Source organism: Mobula hypostoma, chromosome 16 (genome assembly GCF_963921235.1).
Source record: "Mobula hypostoma chromosome 16, sMobHyp1.1, whole genome shotgun sequence".
In the NCBI taxonomy this organism is placed as follows: domain Eukaryota; kingdom Metazoa; phylum Chordata; class Chondrichthyes; order Myliobatiformes; family Myliobatidae; genus Mobula; species Mobula hypostoma.
This window is the reverse complement of record NC_086112.1, coordinates 29,363,679-29,385,204: the sequence shown is the minus strand read 5'-3', so window position 1 is coordinate 29,385,204 and position 21,526 is coordinate 29,363,679. Positions and strand designations below refer to the sequence as shown.

General features: G+C 41.8%; 1 protein-coding gene across 1 annotated transcript in view; it reads right to left on the bottom strand.

Moving 5' to 3' along the window:
- Positions 1-18,905, bottom strand: part of prr16 (proline rich 16) — a 230,583-nt gene extending 211,678 nt beyond the window's left edge. The window contains exon 1 of the mRNA XM_063069170.1: positions 18,747-18,905. Coding sequence (XP_062925240.1) covers positions 18,747-18,878 — 132 coding nt within the window. The 5' untranslated portion in view covers positions 18,879-18,905. The remainder of the gene's footprint in view (positions 1-18,746) is intronic.
- Between the last annotated feature and the right edge of the window lie 2,621 nt (positions 18,906-21,526).

Below are 21,526 nucleotides of genomic sequence, written 5' to 3'. Positions count from 1 at the left end.
TTTACCATGCTGTGGTTAAAATTACCTTTTTATACCTACTTCTAGAATGTAAGCATTAAAAAACTGATCAAACTGTACAAAAAACTGAAACAAAAAATATTGGCAATACAGAGTGGATGTGGCAAAGTCGTTTCCCATGATGGGGGAGTCTAGTACGAGAGGGCATGACTTAAGGATTGAAGGGTGCCCATTCAGAACAGAGACGCGAAGAAATTTTTTTGGCCAGAGGGTGGTGAATCTATGGAATTTGTTGCCACGGGCAGCAGTGGAGACCAAGTCATTGGGCAGAGATTGATAGGTATCTGAGTAGCCAGGGCATCAAAGGTTATGGCGAGAAGGTGGGGGAGTGGGACTAAATGGGAGAATGGATCAGCTCATGATAAAATGGCGGAGCAGACTCGATGGGCCGAATAGCCGACTTCTGCTCCTTTGTCTTATGGTCTTATGGTCTACACACAAACTGCTGCCTGGCCTGCTGAGTTCCTCCAGCATTTTGTGTGTATTGCTTGGATTTCCAGCATCTGCAGATTTTCTCTTGTTTGTGAAATAGTAGCAATACTCAGGTTAGACAAAACACTTGGCCTGAGAACCCAAGCCTTCCATCAAAAATGCTTTCTATCGTTTCATATACTGCTTGACCTGCTGAGTATTACCAGCATTTTCTGCTATTTTTAGATTTCCTGAATCTTCTGCTTTGGTTCTCAAACTCTTCAGTTTTTTCCTAAATTACACTGGAAATTTGTCAAAAACATTAATTTTGGGAGGATGACTAAACAGTAATTCTGTATCAGACATAATTGAATTCAGCTGTTCCAGAGCAGGGCTGGCAGGGTTTAGGGTGGTTGGTCAAGGTGGTTTTGCGTTCCTGGTCACAAGCAGGAAGAATGCATAGTTTCATTAAACCACTTCTGGGTCACACAGAAGCATGTTTAAGTTAACAATCTAGTTTTTGCTTCATGTAAGCAATTATATGTTTCCTGGAGGGTTACATTCAAGTATTTATTCAAAATAACTAATGGCATACAAGACTATCATTTATTGCAAATATTTCCACTCTATATATGTACAGCTGTTTTGCAACCACAGAAGGATATTCATACAAGTGTCTGAACGATTCCTGGCAACTGCCATGATGACTTCATGCTGTAACATTTCATTCTTCCTGATCTATTGATGACTGAGACATGAGTATCCGCAGACAGCTTAGGAACTAGGATCAACCCTCTTACATTCCCCGATGAGAACAAGCAATAGCACCCAGTAAGTATTACAACTGACGGTATCAGAGCACCAAAGGGGGCACTGGGCAATTTCTCAGAAAGTTAAAAACGTGCTTCAGATGGATAGACAAACCTTAGCACATTCCAAACTGTAATGAAACTAGAAAATGCTGAGAATACTCAACAGGAAAAGCAGAATCTATGGAGAAAGAAGAGTAATTAACATTCTAGGTAGATGACCTATTATCAAAACAAGGAAATGCTAGAAAATAAGCTTCACCTGAAGGAGTAAGATGGAGAAAATGAACGGAATATCTATCACAACTTGATGATGAAGCAGAATTGCATGGCATAAATGGTTTGGCATTAGATGAGACTGCTGTAGGCTCATAATTGCAGCAGATCTGTAGGACGGAAGCACAAATAAAAGGGCAAGAAGAGAGGACAAAAGGTGCTGGAAATTTGAGATGAAAAACTCAGTGACTAAAAATATGAAATAAATGCTGGAAAACCCTTGGGTCAACAGCATCTGTGGACAGGTTATTCAAGATGGCAGCACGCCCAGTCGCACCACCTACTATGGCTTCAACTAATGGTATAATTCTTCGTCCTTTGCATCTTTCTTATGATCGCAAGACACTGCTGGATATTAAGAAACCTAAGTGCTGCAAGTCTACATCACCAGCAAGTTGTTGGATAGCCAATGAGGTCCACAGCATTGGCTTATTTACAGAGTCGTCACCTGCTACAGCCACCCAAGGGAGAAGGCATTGGAAGCATTGTGCAAGGAAACAGGAGCAAGGACAGTGCACTGGAAAGACTAAAGGTGAAACCCTGCAGGCCAGCTCTCCCATCAATTCTGTCTTCAAACATTTGACCACAAGAACATAAAGTAGATTACTTGCATCTGAGATTGAATCAGCGTGAGGTGCGTGCTTATCCTGACAGAAACATGATTCCAGCAAACCACCCCTGAAGCGCCTACCCAGCTAGAGGGTTTCATCACTTTTTTGGGCCAATAAGACCCATGGTAGAGGTGTTTGTATCTACATTCATAAGAACCAGTGTAAATGCTTCTATATTAATAACCTTCTGTTCGCCTCTGGCAGAGTTCTTAACAGTGAAGGGCAAGCCTTTCTAATAACTGAGGGAGCTCACAGCTATTATGATTATGGCTACATACCTCCCTCCCCCGTGCTAATGCTGGGGAAATACTGCATCAGTTCTAAGGTGCATCAGTGTCCTGCAAACCTTCACCCTGATGTTTTCTTTATTGTTGCTGGTGACTTCAACCATGCTAACTTAAAGAGAGTCCTGCCTAAATTCTATCAGCATGTCGACTTTGCTACCAGAGGTGAGGACACTAGACCTGGTTTATACCAACATCCCTGGTGCATATAAACCTGTTCCTCGCTCCCACCTCAGAAACTCTGACTATATTCTAATTCCTGCATACAGAGAGTTAAAGCAGTTCAAAGGGAGATAAAGACCTGGCCAGAAGGAGCAGCCTCAGTTTTGCAGGACTATTTTGAAAACACAAACTGGACCATGTTCAGGGCAGCTACTTCCACTATCACATCAGCATCGATGAATATGCGAGATCTGTGTGCGGAGAAGTGCATAGAGGGTGTCACTATGTGAGGGTAAATCAGAGGCCATGGCTAAGCGATCGGGATGCTAACTTCCGATCAGGAGATAAGACAGCTCTCAGGTCAGCAAGAGCAGAGCTTTCCCGTACCACCAGTAAGGTCAAATATCCACATATCCACAGAGAGTACACAGCAATTTCTGCAACGCTAGAGACACAAGGCTCGCTTGGCAGGGCATTCAGACCATAACGAGCTACAAGTCCACCCTGCACGTCAACAGCAGTGATGCCCGTCTTCCTGATCGGCTGCATGTCTCTTATGCTCGGTTTGACGCAAGGAACAATGTGCTGACAAAAAAAGCCTCTCCCATCCCCGCTCCCCCCCGAAAAGCAGGCCACAAGTGACGTGAGGAAGACCCTAGCCAGGATCAACCCAGGTAAAACTGCGGAGCCTGATAATGTACCTGGTTAGAAGCTGAGGGACTGTGCAGCACAGTTAACAGAGGATCTAACAGATATCCTCAACCTCTCTCTGGAACAGTCCACTGTCCTCGTAGACCTCAAGGCAGCCACCATCATCATGGTGCCTGAGAGAACAAAAGTAACCTGCTTCAACATCTACTATCCTCAACGATAATGAAGTGTTTTGGGCAGCTGGTTATGGGTCACATGAAATCCCAATTTCCTATTACATTGGACCCTTTCCAGTTCTCTTATTACTCAGATTGATTCACTGATGATGCCATAGCCTCTGCACTCCACCCCATGAGGTTGCAGCTGGAAAATGATGCCTCATATGCCAGAAGGCTGTTTATTGACTTTAGCTCAGAGTTTAATTCAATCATTGTTCAGTAGCTGAAGGGGAAACTGCCATCATTGGGTCACAAAACCTCACTGTAACTGAACCTTAGACTTCTTGAGAGAAAGACCACTGTCAGACCATGCCACTAACACTGCTGATGTGCTATCTCCAGTTCAAACTGAATCTTCGGGTTCGCTGAGGACAAACTGTGGCTGACCTCATCAAAACTAAGAATGAGACAGTGTAAGGAGAGGAAGTAGAGTGGCTGGTAGAATATTGACAGCACAATAACTTGGTCAACTACTGTATCTAGTGTTCTCAGTGTGGCCTCCTGTACATCAGTGAGACCCGTCATATATTAGGGGACTGCTTCGTTGAGCGCCTACGCTCCATCCACCAGAAAAAGTGGTGGCCACCCATTTCAATTCTGCTTCCTGTTCCCATTCTGACATGTCAGTCCATGGCCTCCTCCACTGCTATGATGAAGACAGACTCAGGTTGGAGGAGCAACACCATATATTCCTTTTGGGTAGCTTCCAACCTGATGGTATGAACATTGATTTTTCAAACTTCCGGTAATTGCTTGCCCCCTTCACCATTCCCATTTCCCTCTCTCACCTTATCTCCTTATCTGTCTATCAGCTACCCTTTTCTCTTTCTTCCATGATCTTCACCCTCTCCTATCAGATTCCCCCTTCTCTAGGCCTTAATCTCTTTCACTAATCTATTTCCCAGCTCTTTATTTCACCCTCTTCCTCTCCCGGTTTCATCTACCACCTCCCACATTGTACTTCTTCTCCTCCCCTCCCCTCACCTCCTTGCTCTGGCTTCTCATCTCATTTTCCCAGCCCCGATTAAGGGTCTCAGCCTGAAATGTTGACTGTTCACTCTTTTCCATAGATGCTGCCTGACCTGCTGAGTTCCTCCAGCATTTTGTGCATCTTGCTTCGATTTCCAGCATCTGTAGATTTTCTCAAACTTGTGTCTCAATGTCTCCAAGACCAAAGCGGTGACTGTGGACTTTAGGAAGTTGTAGGCTGACCACTCCTCACTGCACACATATGGCTCCTCCATGGAGAGAGTTAGGAGCACCAAATTTATGGGAGTGCACATAATGGATGATCTCACCTGGTCCTTCAATACCATCTCTTTGGTCAAGAAAGCACAGCAGCATCTCCATTTCCTAAGGAGACTGAGGCAAGCAAAGCTCCCCCCATTCTATCCAATTTTTACAGGAGCATCATTGAGAGTGTCCTGACCAGCCACATCACCATCTGCTATGGGAACTGCAAGTCATTTGACCACAAGTCCCTACCAACAATTGCAAGGGCTGTTGTGCATCCTGGTGCAGAGTAAAGTTGTTTGTTTTGGAGGTATATTTGCATATGGTTGAATGACAATAAAATTAATTTGAACTTGAAAACTGAGTTAAGTTGGTTTGATGACCGTGCATCAGGATTGGCCATCTCTGGCACAAACTTCAAAGATTATTTACCTGAAATAGTTCAATTTAATTTGACACCTGGGGACTGTAACACATCTAAATGGAAGCGGAGATGCTGCTCAAGAATCAGTAGAGATGTGGAAGAGGTCAAAGACAGAACACCCAGAGTGCAGGTGTACTGAACAATGGAAGTGACAGGCTCAACATTTGGTAATTGAAGAATTTTTCTGCTGCTTAAAGACTTCAAATGCACCTATAAGAGTCCTTAGATTCGTTGTGTATTGTAGCTGTGAGGATTGAACAAAATGCACAGGTCATAGAACAGCTTTTACAAATAAGGTATCGAGGAAGACACAGCAGAGAGGGAAGGTTGCAAGGAAAGAAAATGCAATGTTAGCATTTATTTTTGAGAGGATTAAATGGAGGATGTAATGTTAAGGCTTTATAAGGCATTTATCAGACTGCACAGAATATTGTGAGCAGTTTCTGGGCCCACTATCTAAGAAAGGATGTGCAGGCAATGGAGAATGTCTAGAGACGGTTCACAAGAATGATCCTGGGAATGATACGGCTAATGTATGAGGAGCGTGTGATGGCTCCGGGCTTGTGTTTGCTAGAGGCAAGAAGAATGAAGAGGGATCTCAGTGAAACTAATATTGAAAGACCTAGTCAGAGTGGACATGGAGAGGATGTTTCCTATAGTGGAGGAGTCTAAGATCAGAAGAGACAGCCTCAGAACAGAAGAACATCCCTTTAGAACAGAAATAGGGAGTAATTTCCTTAGCCAGAGAGTGGATTTCAATCCCACAAATGGCTTGGAGGCCAAGTCATAGGGTATATTTAAAGCAGAGTTCAACAGGTTCTCGATTAGTCAGGGTGTCAAAGGTTATGGGGAGATGGCAGGAGATTGAGTTTGAGAGGGATAATAAATCAGCCTAGTAGGAATGGTAGAGCAGACTCAATGGGCCAAATGGCCTAACTCTGCCCCTATGTCTTTTGGCCTAATGGAAAAGCAGGCATTAAATCAAGCAAGGCTACAGCACATTGTTGGCAAGGATACTCGTGAAGCTAATAGCTTCATGAATCTTCCCATGGAAGGTGTCTTCAGACATTTTCCTTATGCACCATCAATGATACAATAGGACTGCAAGCAGAGCACAAACTCCATTGCTCGGTGCTTTTCCATTTTTCACAGTTCCACTTTCCAATTTTTAGCAGCGACTTTTTAAGCTGTCAGAAATGGAGACAGGCTAGCCCCTATTGACATCAATGGATCTGGGGTTCAGAGGGTGAACAGCTTTAAGTTCCTCGGCAAAAACGTCAACAAGGATTTCACGTCATCTGTACATACCGGCTGTGTGGTGAAAAAGGCATGACAGCGCCTCCTTCACCTCAGATGATTGAAGAAGTTTGGTATGGCCCCCCAAATCCTAAGAACTTTCTACTGGGGCACAATTGAGAGCATCCTGACTGGCTGCATCACTGTCTGGTATGGGAACTATACATCCCTCAATCGCAGGACTCTGCAGAGAGTGGAGCGGACAGGCCAGCGCACCCGTAGATGTGACCCTCCCACTATTCAGGACATTTACAAAGACAGGTATGTAAAAAGGGTCTGGAGGATCATTGGGGATCCGAGTCATCCCAACCACAAACTGTTCCAGCTGCTACAATCCGGGAAACAGTACCGCAGCATAAAGGCCAGGACCAACAGGCTCTGGGACAGCTTCTTCGACCAAGCTATCATACTGCTTAATTCAGGCTGACACCACTGTATTTGTATGTTATATTGACTGTTCATAGTTAACCATCTTGTTACTGTCCTATTGTATATACTATTTATTATAAATTGCACATTGTACAGTTAGATGGAGACATAATGTAAAGATTTTTACTCATGTATATGAAGGATGTCAGTAATAAAGGCAATTCAATTGAATTCAAATTCAATACAATATTTCTTTGCTAATCTTCCAAAAGGATACAGAATTGGATTCATGATATTCATGATATCTCGCAGAGCGAGATAGTGGAAGGTTTTTTTCCTGATTGGAGGCCTGTAACTAGTGGTGATCCTCAGGGCTCAGTGCTTGGTTCGTTTCTGTTTGTCATTTATATCAATGATTTGGTTGAGAATGTACAAGGCATGGTTAATAAGTTTGCAGACATTAAAATAGGTGATACCATTGACCGTGAAAGTGACTATAAGGAGATACAGAGAGATCTTGACCATCTGGGTAATTGGCCAAGGAATGACAAATAGAGTATGAGAAAATCTGCGGATGCTGGAAATATAACCAACTCACACAAAATGCTGGAGGAACTCAGCAGGCCAGGCTATGGAAAAAAGTACAGTCAACATTTCGGGCTGAGATCCTACAGCAGGACTGGAGAAAAAAAGGGAAAAAAATGACAAACAGAATTTAATTCAGGTTAATGTAAGGTGCTGCACATTGGGAAAATAAATGAGGGTTGGATGTTCATTGTCAGGCCCAAAACTGCCTGACCTGCGGTGAAGCGAAGTCCGTGTAAGTCTTTTTGCTGGTGCTGAAGCAGCAATGCAGAATAAACATCTACTACTTTTTGCTAATCAGTGTATATTATAATAAATAGGTTCAAAGATCAAAGAATACCATGTTATGATGGGTTATATATGAAGTGACTTATATTTTGTTGAAAATTGAATTAGAGAATTATGGTTCCCTGTATTCAAAAGTATCAAGTTCTGAACTTAATGAAAAATATGAATGCTCTTTGAAATGCAGAAAACTGATAAGAGAATATTTTCAAATTGCTTTTCCATTATTTCAATGCATTTTGATATTGCTGTAAATATCAGAATACCTTTGAGTCCTGCAGCAGTTTGAGTGGAATGTTATAATCACCATTGTCTGAAAGATTCTAGTCTTCTGTAGGCAGGAGATTTGCAATAATTTTTTCAAGTACATTTGGTAGAACCTCTTCAATCCAGCCACATCTTCAGAGAGTTCAATATTTCTTAATGAAGTCAGTTATGATGGGGAGTACTCAACCTCAACTCTACTTTCTAAAGACAAGTTACAGGCATTTCCATTCAACAATTCCAATTTCCAAAGACAAACTTCCATGAAAATTGATGGATTTTGGAGATAGATTCGTAACAAAGAATGCAGTCCGTGGCACTTTTTCGACTGGTGGCCCATTGATGACGTTATACTGGAAATTTTATAGTCCTGTTTTCTATTGGTAGCAAGAAGACAAATCGTACCGAAAGGTGACATTTCAGTTTTTAATGTCAGTTAGAGACAGAAACCCTCAAGGTATTTAAGTACAGGGATATGTACCTGAAGAGCCGTGAACTTGAGGACTACAGACCGAGTGCTGGAAGTTGAGATCGGGCTGGGTAGGTCTTTTTTGTCCTGCATAGATTTGGTGGAATGAATAACCCCCTTCTGAGTTCTAACCATGGAAGTTAGATAACAAGGATTCACAAATCAACCAAAATAAAAACAGAATGCTGCCAATACTGAATTGGTGAAGCGGCATCTGTGGAAAAAAATTAATTAATTTTAGGTCAATGACAACCTGAAACAATTTATTTCTCTCTCTGCACATGCAGCCAAACATGCTGAGTATTTTAGACAATTTTTGATTTGATTTCAAATTTCAATTATCCATGGTTTTTGCTTTTAATTCACAAATAATTTTGTTTTTAATTTAAAATTTACAAATGCAATTCCCAAAAAGATAACTTGTGTAGATCATCTCTACACTGACATCAGTGATATATATGCATCATTTGATATGACTCCACGGTTTTTATGAAGGGCACAAGAAATAGTTAATGTTTTTACAACTGTTCCCCACCACTTACACAGAGAATATGGCTAAAATAATTTGATGCAATATATTTTTAAATTATTGATTAGCGACAATAAACTAGTTGTCTAAATCATTTTGTTTAGCTACAGATGGAGCAGGATTAGAAACAGTGTTTTAGTTTTAGTTATACAGTGTGGAGTATGTCCTTCTGGCCCTTTTAGCCACACTGCCGCAGCAACCCTCAATGAACACGATGAAACCAAATTAACCCTAATCGACACTTGGGACAATTTACAAAGACCAATTAACCTACCCAATACTTCTTTGAACTGTGGGAGGAAACCAAAGAATCAGGGGAAAACCAATACATTCTATGGGGAGGACATACAGAGACACTTTACAGATTGTTGCCAGAATTGAACTCCAAACTCCAGAACGCCCTGAGCTGTGATAACATTATGTTAACCATTAACCTACCATGATGCCCAAAATGTATCTCTTTATTTTATTTTATTCAGAGATACAGCATGGTAACAGGCCCTTACGGCCCAACAGACTTGAGCTGGCCAATTATACCCATGTGACCAATTAACCTACTAACCTGTACATCTTTAAATTGTGGGAGGAAATCCGAGCACCCAGAGGAAACCCAAGTGTCACAAGGAGAACAAACAAACTCCTTACAGAGAGCAGTGGGAATTGAACCCCTGTCGCTGGCATGATAAAGGTTTCCGCTAACTGCTACACTACTCTGCTGTCTCATTGGTTTTTGCTATGGTTAAATTACAGAAGTAACTTTTAATGGAGTTTCTAACTTGGACTAAGACTCCAACTACTGGTATGCACACGGGGGACTGCTCATTGAGTTCCCATGTTCCTCTGGGCTTTTTATAGTGTTAGATGGAAATTCATTGGTGATAATCTTGCTAGCAGAAATATATGTACTCCTGGTGTGCAAGATTTTTTTGCTCATTCCAATATGATTGACACCATTAACATTTGAACTTTCCCCTTCACAGTGCTCACCAGTCATCTGCATACAAAACCCACTCCTAACTGGAGCAGTGCCACAGGCAGGATCTCCCAGTGCAAGTCCTTAGTGCACTAAAATGCTCTGAACAAGCTCCACTCAATTGCTTTGATGACCAGCTAAGCCACGCCTACAAGTTTACCAGTTATCAAATATTGCATGTTTGTGAATATCTCTGATAGACATGAACATTCCATATATTCAAAATTAGAAAATACATGTACAACTTTTTAAATAAAACATACTTGAACATAAACGCCCTTCTCGCTTTCTTTTTACTCATTTAAATGCCACCAGCACACTCCCAATGTCATCTGCAAACTTGAACTTAACTCCCTCATCCGATTCTTGGATATATTGCAAATATCTGGGCTCCAAATATTGTCTGCCACTCAGAAAAGACATGTTATTCATACTTGTTCCTGTGAGTTCAAGTATATCATCTCCAATTTAGTCCTTGGGCCATAAGATATGTGAGCAAAATTTAGCCATTCAGCCCACAAAATGTGTTCTACCGTTCAGTCATAGTTGATCCTTTATCAATCTCATTGGCCCACCTTCTCCCTATAAACCTTAACCTCCTTAATGATCAAGAATCTATCAATCTCTGTCAAAAACATGCCCAATGACTTGGTCTCCACTACCCTGTGGCAACAAATTCCACAGATTCACCACCCTCTGGCTGATAAAATTTCTTCTCATCTCAGTATTAAAGAGGTATCCCTTTATTTTGAGACTGTGTCCACAGACTCTAGACCCTCACTTTAATCCAAAGCAGCCCTTTCCATTAATGGTAAAATCTAATTTTACATACATGATCAAACAACATCCCGTCTCGTGCCAGGTCATTTCTGTCACATGACAAATTACTTTAGCAAATAAGCTTTAATTAAACTGTTTAACATGTTAACTATTACCATGCCGGTGGGTATAAATAATGTTTGTTGTACATATCACAGAAAAGCTACTAAAGTAAATAGAATATATATCACTATCCAAACTGATTACAATGTTTTCCTGTCACACTACACTTTCTAGATGTCCTATTATTGCATTGTTTATAACAAATTCTTGCATTTTCTACATCATTGATGTTCAGTTTTCTGGTGTGTTAGTCCATGGTCCCAACTATAATTTACCCTGCTTCTGAATTTAGTGGACATGAAATGTCTCTATTTTAGTCATGAGGAAAACAAAACTTTCAATCATTTTTAAAACTATTGCATTTCACAGTGTTTTGTTAATGGAACCGTTTTCAACTAATTAGATAATGGCAGGCTTAGCAATGGCTGATGATTCATTGTAGTCAATAAGCATAATTTCAGTGTATGTAGTAATGCTACATGACTTTTACAATGGATGATTACATCTATTCTTGTATCAGCCAAACTAGAAAAGACCTCTGGGTCAAAAAGTATCCAGTCATAATCCAAGCAAAGATATTTATAATCAAATGGTTGTTTTTACATTATCATATGATTTATGAAAAAACATTTAATTGGCATAAAGTAACTGATATGAACAATAATCATAAAATGCTGGTGGAATGCAGCAGGTCAGGCAGCATCTATAGGAGAAGGTACAGTAGACGTTTCGGGCCGAGACCCTTCATCAGGACTAACTGAAAGAAGAGATAGTAAGAGATTTGAAAGTGGGAGGGGGAGGGGGAGATCCAAAATGATAGGAGAAGACAGGAGGGGGAGGGATGGAGCTAAGAGTTGGAAAGTTGATTGGCAAAAGGGATACGAGGCTGGAGAAGGGAGAGGATCATGGGACAGGATGCCTAAGGAGAAAGAAAGTGGGGGGAGCATCAGAGGAAGATATAGTGAGAGGGTCAGAGGGAGTAAAAGGAGAGAGAAAGAAAGGGGGAAAATAACAAATAAGTAAATAAGGGATGGAGTAAGAAGGGGAGGAGGGGCACTAACGGGAGTTAGAGAAGTCAATGTTCATGCCATCAGGTTGGAGGCCACCCAGACGGCATGAACATTGACTTCTTTAACTTCCATTAATGCCCCTCCTCCCCTTCTTACCCCATCCATAATTTATTTATTTATTTATTTTAAATTTTTTCCCCTTTCTTACTCTCTCTTATTTGTCCCTCTCTCCCTCCCACTATATCTTCCTCTGATGCTCCCCTCCCCCTTTCTTTCTCCCTAGGCCTCCCGTCCCATGATCCTCTCCCTTCTCCAGCCTGGTCTGCTTTTTGCCGATCAACTTTTCCAGCTCTTGGCTCCATCCCTCCCCCTCCTGTCTTCTCCTATCATTTCAGATCTCCCCCTCCCCATCCCCCTCCCACTTTCAAATCTCTTACTATCTCTTCTTTCAGTTAGTCCTGAGAAAGGGTCTTGGCCGGAAACGTCGACTGTACCTCTTCCTATAGATACTGCCTGGCCTGCTGCGTTCACCAGCATTTTATGTGTGCTGCTTGAATTTCCAGCATCTGCAGATTTCCTCGTGTGAACAATAATCATTGTGGGATAACTCATAAAATCAAATATATTAGTGTTAATTCAAGACTCAATTTAATAATTAAGAAAATATTTTAAGTCATAAAATATTGTCCACTTAAAATTAAAGAATACAAAAAGTACTCTTTGGCATCGTGAGTTTTTAATGTATATTGAATTATCTTAGTATCTGTTCAGTCTATAACAATGGCAAGTTTATACTACAGTACACATAAAATTTTAAAAAAAAGTTCCTTAAATGTTTGACCTCTCTAGATATGCTATTATTCACTTCTTTATGTTGAATAAATAATCAGCTCTTGAGAAGCATTCCATTTTATGTCACTTAACTGTTCTAGATACTCAGCTGCATTATGAACATCATCAATTTTCTTCACTTTTCTTCTCCCTGCAAGCTTCCTGCTGGCTTAGAAGCACCAGCACATTTGAATTTTTACTTCATTTAACAAGAATGAAAACTAACTCAAGTATTTTTATTTTGCTGATGGCACTCATCACTAGCTTCTTTCAATCTGTCAAGGTTGGCTTCCTCCATTTCAAATTCACACATTTGGTGAGCACAATAAAATTTAAGGCCACATTGACTGTAAGAAGAACAAATGTATTTTTTCTCTACTTGATCATCCCCATGGGTAACATTACGTTATCAGTCCTCTGGTGCCCAAACATTACCCAGCTTTTGCAAACCAGCTTGCTCTTGCATTTCTTTCCAATTATACATTTGAAATCCTTCTAAATCTATATTAAGATTAATGATAGAAGATTAGCTTTATCTGTCATATGTGCATCGAAACATCAACCATACAGTGAAATGTGTCATTTGCATGAACCATCGACCCAATCTGAGGATGTGCTGAGGGTAGCCCGTAAGAGTCCTGCACCAACATAGCATGCTGACAGCTTACTAACACAAACAAGTATGTCTTTGGAATATGGGAGAAGATCAGAGAACCTGAAGGAAACCCATGTAGTCATGGGGAGAAGGTAAAATTCTTATAACAGACAGAGGCAGAATTGAACCCGGGCTGCTGGCACTGCAATAGAATTATGCTAACCACTATCTCATAATAAAGTTGCTAAATTACCCAATATTTTACACATTCGTTAGTTTTTTTCTGCTATTTGTAAATGTTGCACAGCCTCAATTATCTACCTTTTGTTTATATTGTTTTCCCTAAGATACTTTCTTTTAGATTCCTCAACTTTTTTATATGTTGCTTTCTCATATTATTAGCACAAATAATTCTTCATCTTAAAGCTTTTTGAACATGCTCTATGTCAGCAGCATCAATGCTGCCTATGCACTGGACAAGACATATCAAAGACACAATAGGTTATATATACAAGGCAGTCATTCCATACTTTCAAGTTATGAGCAGCGTAATGTTTTGCCCAGAAACTTCGGTAAAGTGGTAGTGTTCTGGTGAGAGACAGAGCGATATGGAGGCTAGTGGCTGTGGTAGGTGAGGACAAGAGGAACCCAGGGTCTTTTGTCTTCTCCTATCAGATTCCCCCTTCTCCAGCCCTTTATCTCTTCCACCAATCAACTTCCCAGCTCTCTACTTCACCCCATCCCCCTGGTTTCACCTCACACCTTGCATCTCTTCCTCCCCTCAAGCCTCCTTCTCACTCTGACCTCTCCTGTTCTTTTCCAGTCCAGATGATGGGTCTTGGCCCAAAACATTGACTACTTACTCTCTTCCATAGATGTTGCCTGGCCTACTGAATTCCTCCAGCATTTTTGTGTGTGTTGCTTTAATGATCCGTGAAAGTAATTTTTATCAGGTACGATATGTATGTGAGCAGTGGTGTACTACAAAGATCAGCGCTAGGAGCTCAGTTGTTTGTAGAAATGTCTTGGATGAATACCTGAATGTAGACAGTTGGTTAGTATGTTTGCAGAGAACATAAAAATTTGTGGGGTTGCAGGCAGAGAAGATCATCAAAGGATACAGAAGGTTATACATCATCATTGGAAAAAAGGCAAATGGAGTATATTCCACAGAAGTGTGAGGTGTTGCACTTTTGAAGGTCAAATATAAAGGGAAAGTATACAGTTAATGCCAGGCCCTTAACAGCATTGATATGTAGAGGGATCTTGGGTCAAATCCCATATCGCCCTTAATGTGGCAAAGAGGGTATATGGCATGCCTACCTTCATTACCAGAAACATAGAGTCATGTTGTGAATTTATAAAACTTTGGTTAGGCCACACTTGAGTATATTGTGACGTTTGGGTCACCCCATTACAGGAAGAGTGTACGGGCTTTGTAGATAGGTTTAGAGTGGATTACCAGGGATGCAGCCTACATTAGATTGCATTCACTATCAGGAGACATTAAACAAACTTGGACTGTTTTCTCAAGCATTGGGGACTGAGGTTAAACCTGATAGAAGTTCATAAAATGATGACAGGCATAGATAGGGTACATAGCCAAAATCCTTTCCCCAGGTAGATATATTGAATATCGGAGGGCATAACTTTAATGTGAAAGTTTAAATTGAATGTGTCAGGCAGGTCTTTTTTTTAAACAGCTTGGTAATTGCCTGGAATGTGGTGCCAGGAGTGGTAGTGGAAGAAGATAAAGTTGTGGCATTCAGGAGGCTTTTTGATAAGCTCAGGGCACAACCCGTTAGAACAGAAAGGAACTTGGTTCTCATTATAACTCAAAAGTAAGTCTAATGCAGCTGAGTTTATATATTTAAAATGACTATTCAAAACAAAAATAACCATGAGACGCATCCTTTCATAGGTTATCTGAAGGAGCAATTTGTTTTTAATCATTCAGCTACTAGTGTGGCAAGATAAATCTTTAAATGAAATTATGACTGTGCTTCCAAACAAGACAAATGGGATTTTGGTATTGACCTTTATTATACATAATGTAACATAAAACAATGAATGTCAAGATAGGTATTTGAAAGTTCAATGTTCAAAGTATTTTCTATTATCAAAGTACATATATGTCACCAGATACAACCGAAAGATTCATATTCTTGTGGGCATTCACCATAAGTACAAGAAACATTGTATCATTTCTTCATGCATGTATGCATTTCTAAATGACAATAAAAGAGGACTGTGTTCTCATAATCTAAAACAGATTAGAATCAATGAAAGACCATACCCAACAAGATGGACAATCAATGTGCAAAGCACAACAAACTGTGCAAATACAAAAAGAGAGGAAAAATTAATAATAATAAATCAATATTATAAAGCAATAAATATTGAGAATGTGAGGTAAAGGGTATTTGAACATGAGCCCATAGGTTCAGTGATGGGGTGAGTGAAATTTAGTGATGTTGTCCCCTCTGGTTCAAGAGCCTATTGGTTGAGGGGTAACAACTATTGCTGAACCTGGTGGCATGTGTGCTGTCAATGGAAGATTATGGAAGCTTAGAACCTTGGATAAGACAACCAGAACTATAGAAAAGCTGTTTATTTATTATTTAAAATACATTTTCATTCTAAAGTAAAAAGCATAAATTAAATTTTGGAGGATTTTTAAAAATATCAATTAAAGTCAATGAACTCAAACGGGACTAAGTATAATATATTGGCAGTTGAGACGCTTGGAGCATTTAATTAAAGATAACTTCAGATGTATAGCTTTAATGTTGGACATAAAGAATGCCCAGGGTTGTCAAAGGCAATAGAAAAGTAACAGCATTGTCAACCTGCTCTCATGATACTGCATAAATTCTTTATTATACTTTTCGTTCCTCTCCTTAGTGGAATATCATACTTTGGAAATAATGGTACAACTATTCCAGGAAGCCGAAGGTGCTACAGTTTTTTTAAAAGTCTGTGAGAAAAAATGTGTTCACGTTCGTAAAAGGATCATTTTACATCATGATGAATTTATGCACCTTTACAAGTTTAGCCTTAAAAGCTATACAGTATATTGCGAAGTACCTTCCTGGCAATATCATCAAATAAATTAAGCCGAACTGAACAATTAAGAATAGTCCGGTTTTCTAAATACAACACAACATTGCACTTGTATAGTGGTTTTAAACAGATGACGTGCAAATTTAGCACAATAGTAATACTCAGCAAAAAAAGTGAATAACTATCTGTACGTAGCATAACGAGCCATAAACAAATGATTTCTTGAGTTTCATACCTGGAATTGATTTACTGAATGATAACAGAGAACGTCAGTGTCGTAGTTTGCCAGCCAGTCAATAAAAGCAAAAGAGATATACCTCCCCCTCCCAAAAAAATTCACCGATTTATTTTAGTGACTAAATTAAGTATTTATTCGCAATTTGCAAACAATAATTAATTCACTTTTATGGAATTTCATTAACTCGGTGCACGTGATTTTGCTTTAACGCGTAATACCTCAGCAGCCCCTTGAAGTCAATAGTTTTAGGTAAACAAACATTCCGGGAAGTTCCTTATCCTATAGATTCTAGGTTCAAGATTCCAGATTGTTTACTGTCATTTCCTATACACAAGTGTAATGAGAACGAGAAAAAAAGTGTAAATCCGGATCCGATGCAGCCCACCCAAAAAAAGATAAAGAACACAATGAATATACATATATAAGATGGCTTAGATACATAAAGTATATTTATAAAGTGACACCAGGCGATACATAAGGTGCGTGACGGGAAACAATGAAGTAGTGGTGGAGTTAGTGAGTGGAAGTGTCGATCGTCCTCGCTGCTTGGGGAAAGTAACTCCGCAGCCTCCTCTCCGATGGGAGTGGAACAGGCAGTATGCGCAGGGTGTGTGGGATCCTTCATGACGTTACTGGCCCCTTTCTGGCATTTTCCCTAAAAATGGCGTTTTTATTAACGCATTTTAATCTTCTTTTGTCCATATTGTCTGAAAGCATTCTTGGCCCTTTTAGTAACTCATCGCAGTCGTCGTCTATGTCAGAATTGAGATCCATTTATCTCCAACGAATTCAGTAAAGATCCTCTGACGTGTTTCAGACCCATTTGTTTTATTTGGTAGAAAGAAAACTGGGGAACAGTGGCTGCGTTAAGTATCGAGCGCAGCATGCCAGAAGACAGCTGGTTGGGATGAACTCCAGATGTTCTCCAGAACTGCAGGGTGCTCTGTCATTTCGGGATTTTGAATCACACATGGGTCCCAAACCAACGCTCGGCTGAATGTTTCAACTCCTAACTCCTCCTTAATTTAATATTTCGGCCATGAGTTGCCCGCGAAGACTCAGCCTACGCATTTAACTCTTCGCCGCATCCACTCGGAAGCCGCTCGAGGCCAGGGTGCCTAAAGATATCTCCAAAAAAAATACACGGCGCGCTCATCGGTCAGTTCCTGCTTACTGACTTCTCCCGTTCAGAATTTTCCCGTTGTGTGGCGAAAACAAGTACAGTACAGTAGCAGTTAAACTCCTCAAAGAAAACGTAGCAACAATGTTGCAGGAATTCGGGAATGTCACGTTATGTGTCATTACGAGTTGAAATGCAATCCTTCTAGCATCAATCCCGCACCAACCCCCCAACGCAGGAGAATATCGACATTGTTTTGACAAATTAAATTGGTTACATAATTAATCATGACCTTTAATAAATTATTTAGGCGCTTCCGCGGCGATTAATTTTGCTTTGACGTTTGAGTTTTAGATTTGAGAGAGAGATTAATTTCTACAGAAACACGGCCTTCTAAAGGAAAGTATTGTACATTATACACTTACGTTCATTTACATGAACCACATTCACATGGTTTAACTGTTATGAGTACACAGACTTCATTTAGGAACATCTTTGACAAGCCACCGTTATCTTGCTTCAGTTAATCCCCTGCGGCCCCATTCGACTGTGCAATAAATTGTTGAATTGTATAAATTAATTACTGGATTAGTGAGAAGGGATCCAACAATTGCTAAGTACGTGTCTGATTCTACAATAGGATATTCCATTCCTCCTGAGTACTAACAGCATCAGAAGTACGAGCGACTCCGTCGAAAACAAGTTGTTATAAAGTGTATTTTTTTACACTGCCGGACGTACGAGTGGAATGGCAGGGGGAGCTGACATCGAAACATACGCCTGTCTGTTACTCGCGGCTCAGTAGGAAAAGATTGTGCGCAAATCTCAGCCGGTGGTGGAGGATTAGCAGAGAATTACATCGTATTATTCTTTGGGCCATGCCAGAATTTTTCTCCGGGGGATGAGGGGTGTTTATGTGGGGTGGAGTGAAGGGGTAAGTGGTCAGGGAAATTATAAATTGCACAATGTAGACAACCCTAGAATCTGGGCAATATTTACGGAAGTGGTAAATACTCCTATAACGGGTATTCTCCCCTCTAGTACAGCGCACTCAATAAATGCGTTTCCCCAAAGGAATCGGGCACCTCCTTTGCAAATTCTCATACACTAGCAGTCTTCTCTCTCTTAAACATTGCTTACCTCTTTAAGTTCTTTAGCCACGTCCTTTAAATCGCCCAGGACTAACTCCAAATCGTCTACAATAGTCTTGATTTGTTCTTTTACCTTTGCCTTGCAGGCTGCGCCCTCCGGTTGCATTGAGTTCCCTGACATTATTCGAGCGCGGTCAGAACGGCACAGAGGATCACGATCTCGTACCGGGCGCGCTCTGCCCCATCATCTCGCTGCCTTCTTGCCGCCTTTGACTCAGTCTCCGCGCCTCTTGCCATCAACCTAGTGTAACTGCGGGCTCCCAAGGACTGCGGAAATATCGCCAGTACGCCTGCGTGTGTGCATGGCAAATTAGAAACACCAAAAATGTGTAAGTAAATATTATTCCAACCTGGTTCTGATTAAAACCATCCCGCACTTGCTGACTAGTACCACCCTTGCCTCTTTGGAATTAGACGGCGCCAGTGTTTCTTCCCTGCAAACTCTCCCTGGTTTGAAATGAGACGAGTAGCTCCAATCGTTTGTATATCCATAGCCTCTCCTTTCCTTCCAGAGAAGGGCAGAGCCGCGGCGACCCACTCCAGGATTGTTTCAGGCTCGTAGGACGTCGTGCAAAAGCGCAAGCGATTCAGTCCCTACCTAGCGGAGAAGCGGAGGTGGACGGAGAGCCCTCAGCCAGGTCCATCAGGGAGCTGGGTGTTGGGAGAGGGCAGGGGTTTGTGGGGATACTTGTCCGAGCTCGTGTCCAATTTCGCCGCTGCTTATATTATCGTCTGTGAGGTTCAGTCGGCAAAGAAAGTGACTGGAATAGAACTATCGGAGGTAGGGACTCGGCTTGGCTGCCGTGGTTAGACCAGAAATAGCCTGCCAGATAACGCACGCTCGGCTATCAGCAGTTAGATCGAAGTGACAGAGATCCGCCAACAGGATAAAAGAAGGGGAGGAAAACGACAAGATCTAACTTCTCCAGGCTTATGGAGAACTTAGCTTTCAGATGTGGAATGCGAACAGACCACCCGCCGACTCGCAGTTGCAGCTGATCTAGAGAACTAGGCAAAGTAATAAACATGGAGATGTGGTGCTTTTTGTATGCGTTTCTAACAGTGCGATAGTCTCGATCTTCTGGGATTGAGGTCCTTCCACGTGCTGCGGAGTGGTTCTTCCGTTATTCTGTTCTGCTTACTCCCCTCCGTCCCATATACAGACTTATCAGCAATACCTCTCTCTCACACACACACCTAGCGGAGACCGGCTCCAGGGTACAGTATACAAACCACAACCGCACGCATTCAGCACTCCACAGGGACCATCCCCTAACATATACTCCTCCCTCTCCCCAACATGGACACACACATGTCCCACCTGGAGACATCACATCCCCCGCCCCATGAAGGCAGCTCCCTAAGAAATAACGCCCGCCACACACAACCCACCCAAGCACATCACACCCTCCACAGAGATCAACCCCATGTACGAACCCTCCCTCAAGCACCACCCCGCAACACACATCATCACACACACATACCCCTTTCCACACACCAGAGCTCTCCCTCACACAAATCTCCGCCCAGTACAGACATACTCCAAGGCCCCCTACGCCAATTTCTACATCCAAAAATCCATCACCCTTAACACACAGACGCCTTCCCCAATTACATAATCAAATTACACCCGGGCCTGTCCATTCCTCCAGATACTGTCGCCCTCGGCGACTCAGAAAACACCCTTCCCAATGCATCCACAGCAGACCCATGCTCTCCCCTTCCCCTTCCACACATATAAACACTACCACCCTCCTCCTCCCAATCTGCCCTCTTCCCCCATCAGTTCTGACAGGGCCAGCGCACAAGAGGAGACTCCGTGGTTTCACTGACCCTTACTCCACATCACCCGCCAGGAGGATCCAGCAGCATTTTTGGGGTGGAATAACATCTTACTGGGCATGGAGGTTGGATGGGGGGCCGTAATGTGAAAAATCGCGCGTCAGTGAACGAGACAAGGGATATTGGAGAGGTGCTGGGAGTCAAGTCTAACCATCACACCAGAGCTTTCTGAGCTCAACTTCCAACCGCACTCTCAGCACCGACCTTAAAGGAAACTATGCAATGCATGTTTAAAGACAGATCTTTGCCTTAATCCACCTACTTTCCCAGTGAGAGTAAGAAAACTTGCGATTCCATTGTGGTCATTCTACTCTCCAAGAGAACTGCCGTACCACTCCCCCCGTTCCCCAACCCAGAGTGAAACCACGTACAGTATATGTCAGCCGACATGTTTTAGAGTTTGAGCCGACCAAGAACTGGGGAACAGATTCCTTATCAAATTGAGAGCGAAGATTAGGTTCCTGGTGAATCGTGGAGTCAGCCGGGGGGGGGGGGGTCAGGGGAGGGGGATATACAAACATCTAATAGGAGCAAGACTTTTGCTACCGAATGTCAACGGCGAATTTTTATTTGCCGGAGGTTGCCGCCTGAATGAAAGACGACAACGGCGGCGTCAAATAATGACTGCAAACTATAAAAGAAAGGATCAGTGGCTCTGTCTCTACTATTTTTAAAGCAAAGCTACCGGTGTACTTTAGATGCCTACCCGTGTGGCAATGCTCAGGTCAGTAGAACCGAATTATTCTCCTAGCAGCACCTGACTATTCCTGCCACATCCCAGCCAAGAGCAAGTCTCGTGACTGCAGGTTCTCCGAGCAACTTTTTTCCAAACCGTGAACGTGGGCAAACAACTCCCCTCTCCTGACGCGATGGGGAAAATTATTAAATTGAAAAGTTGAACCTCCAGTCCCAGGTGTGATTTGACAG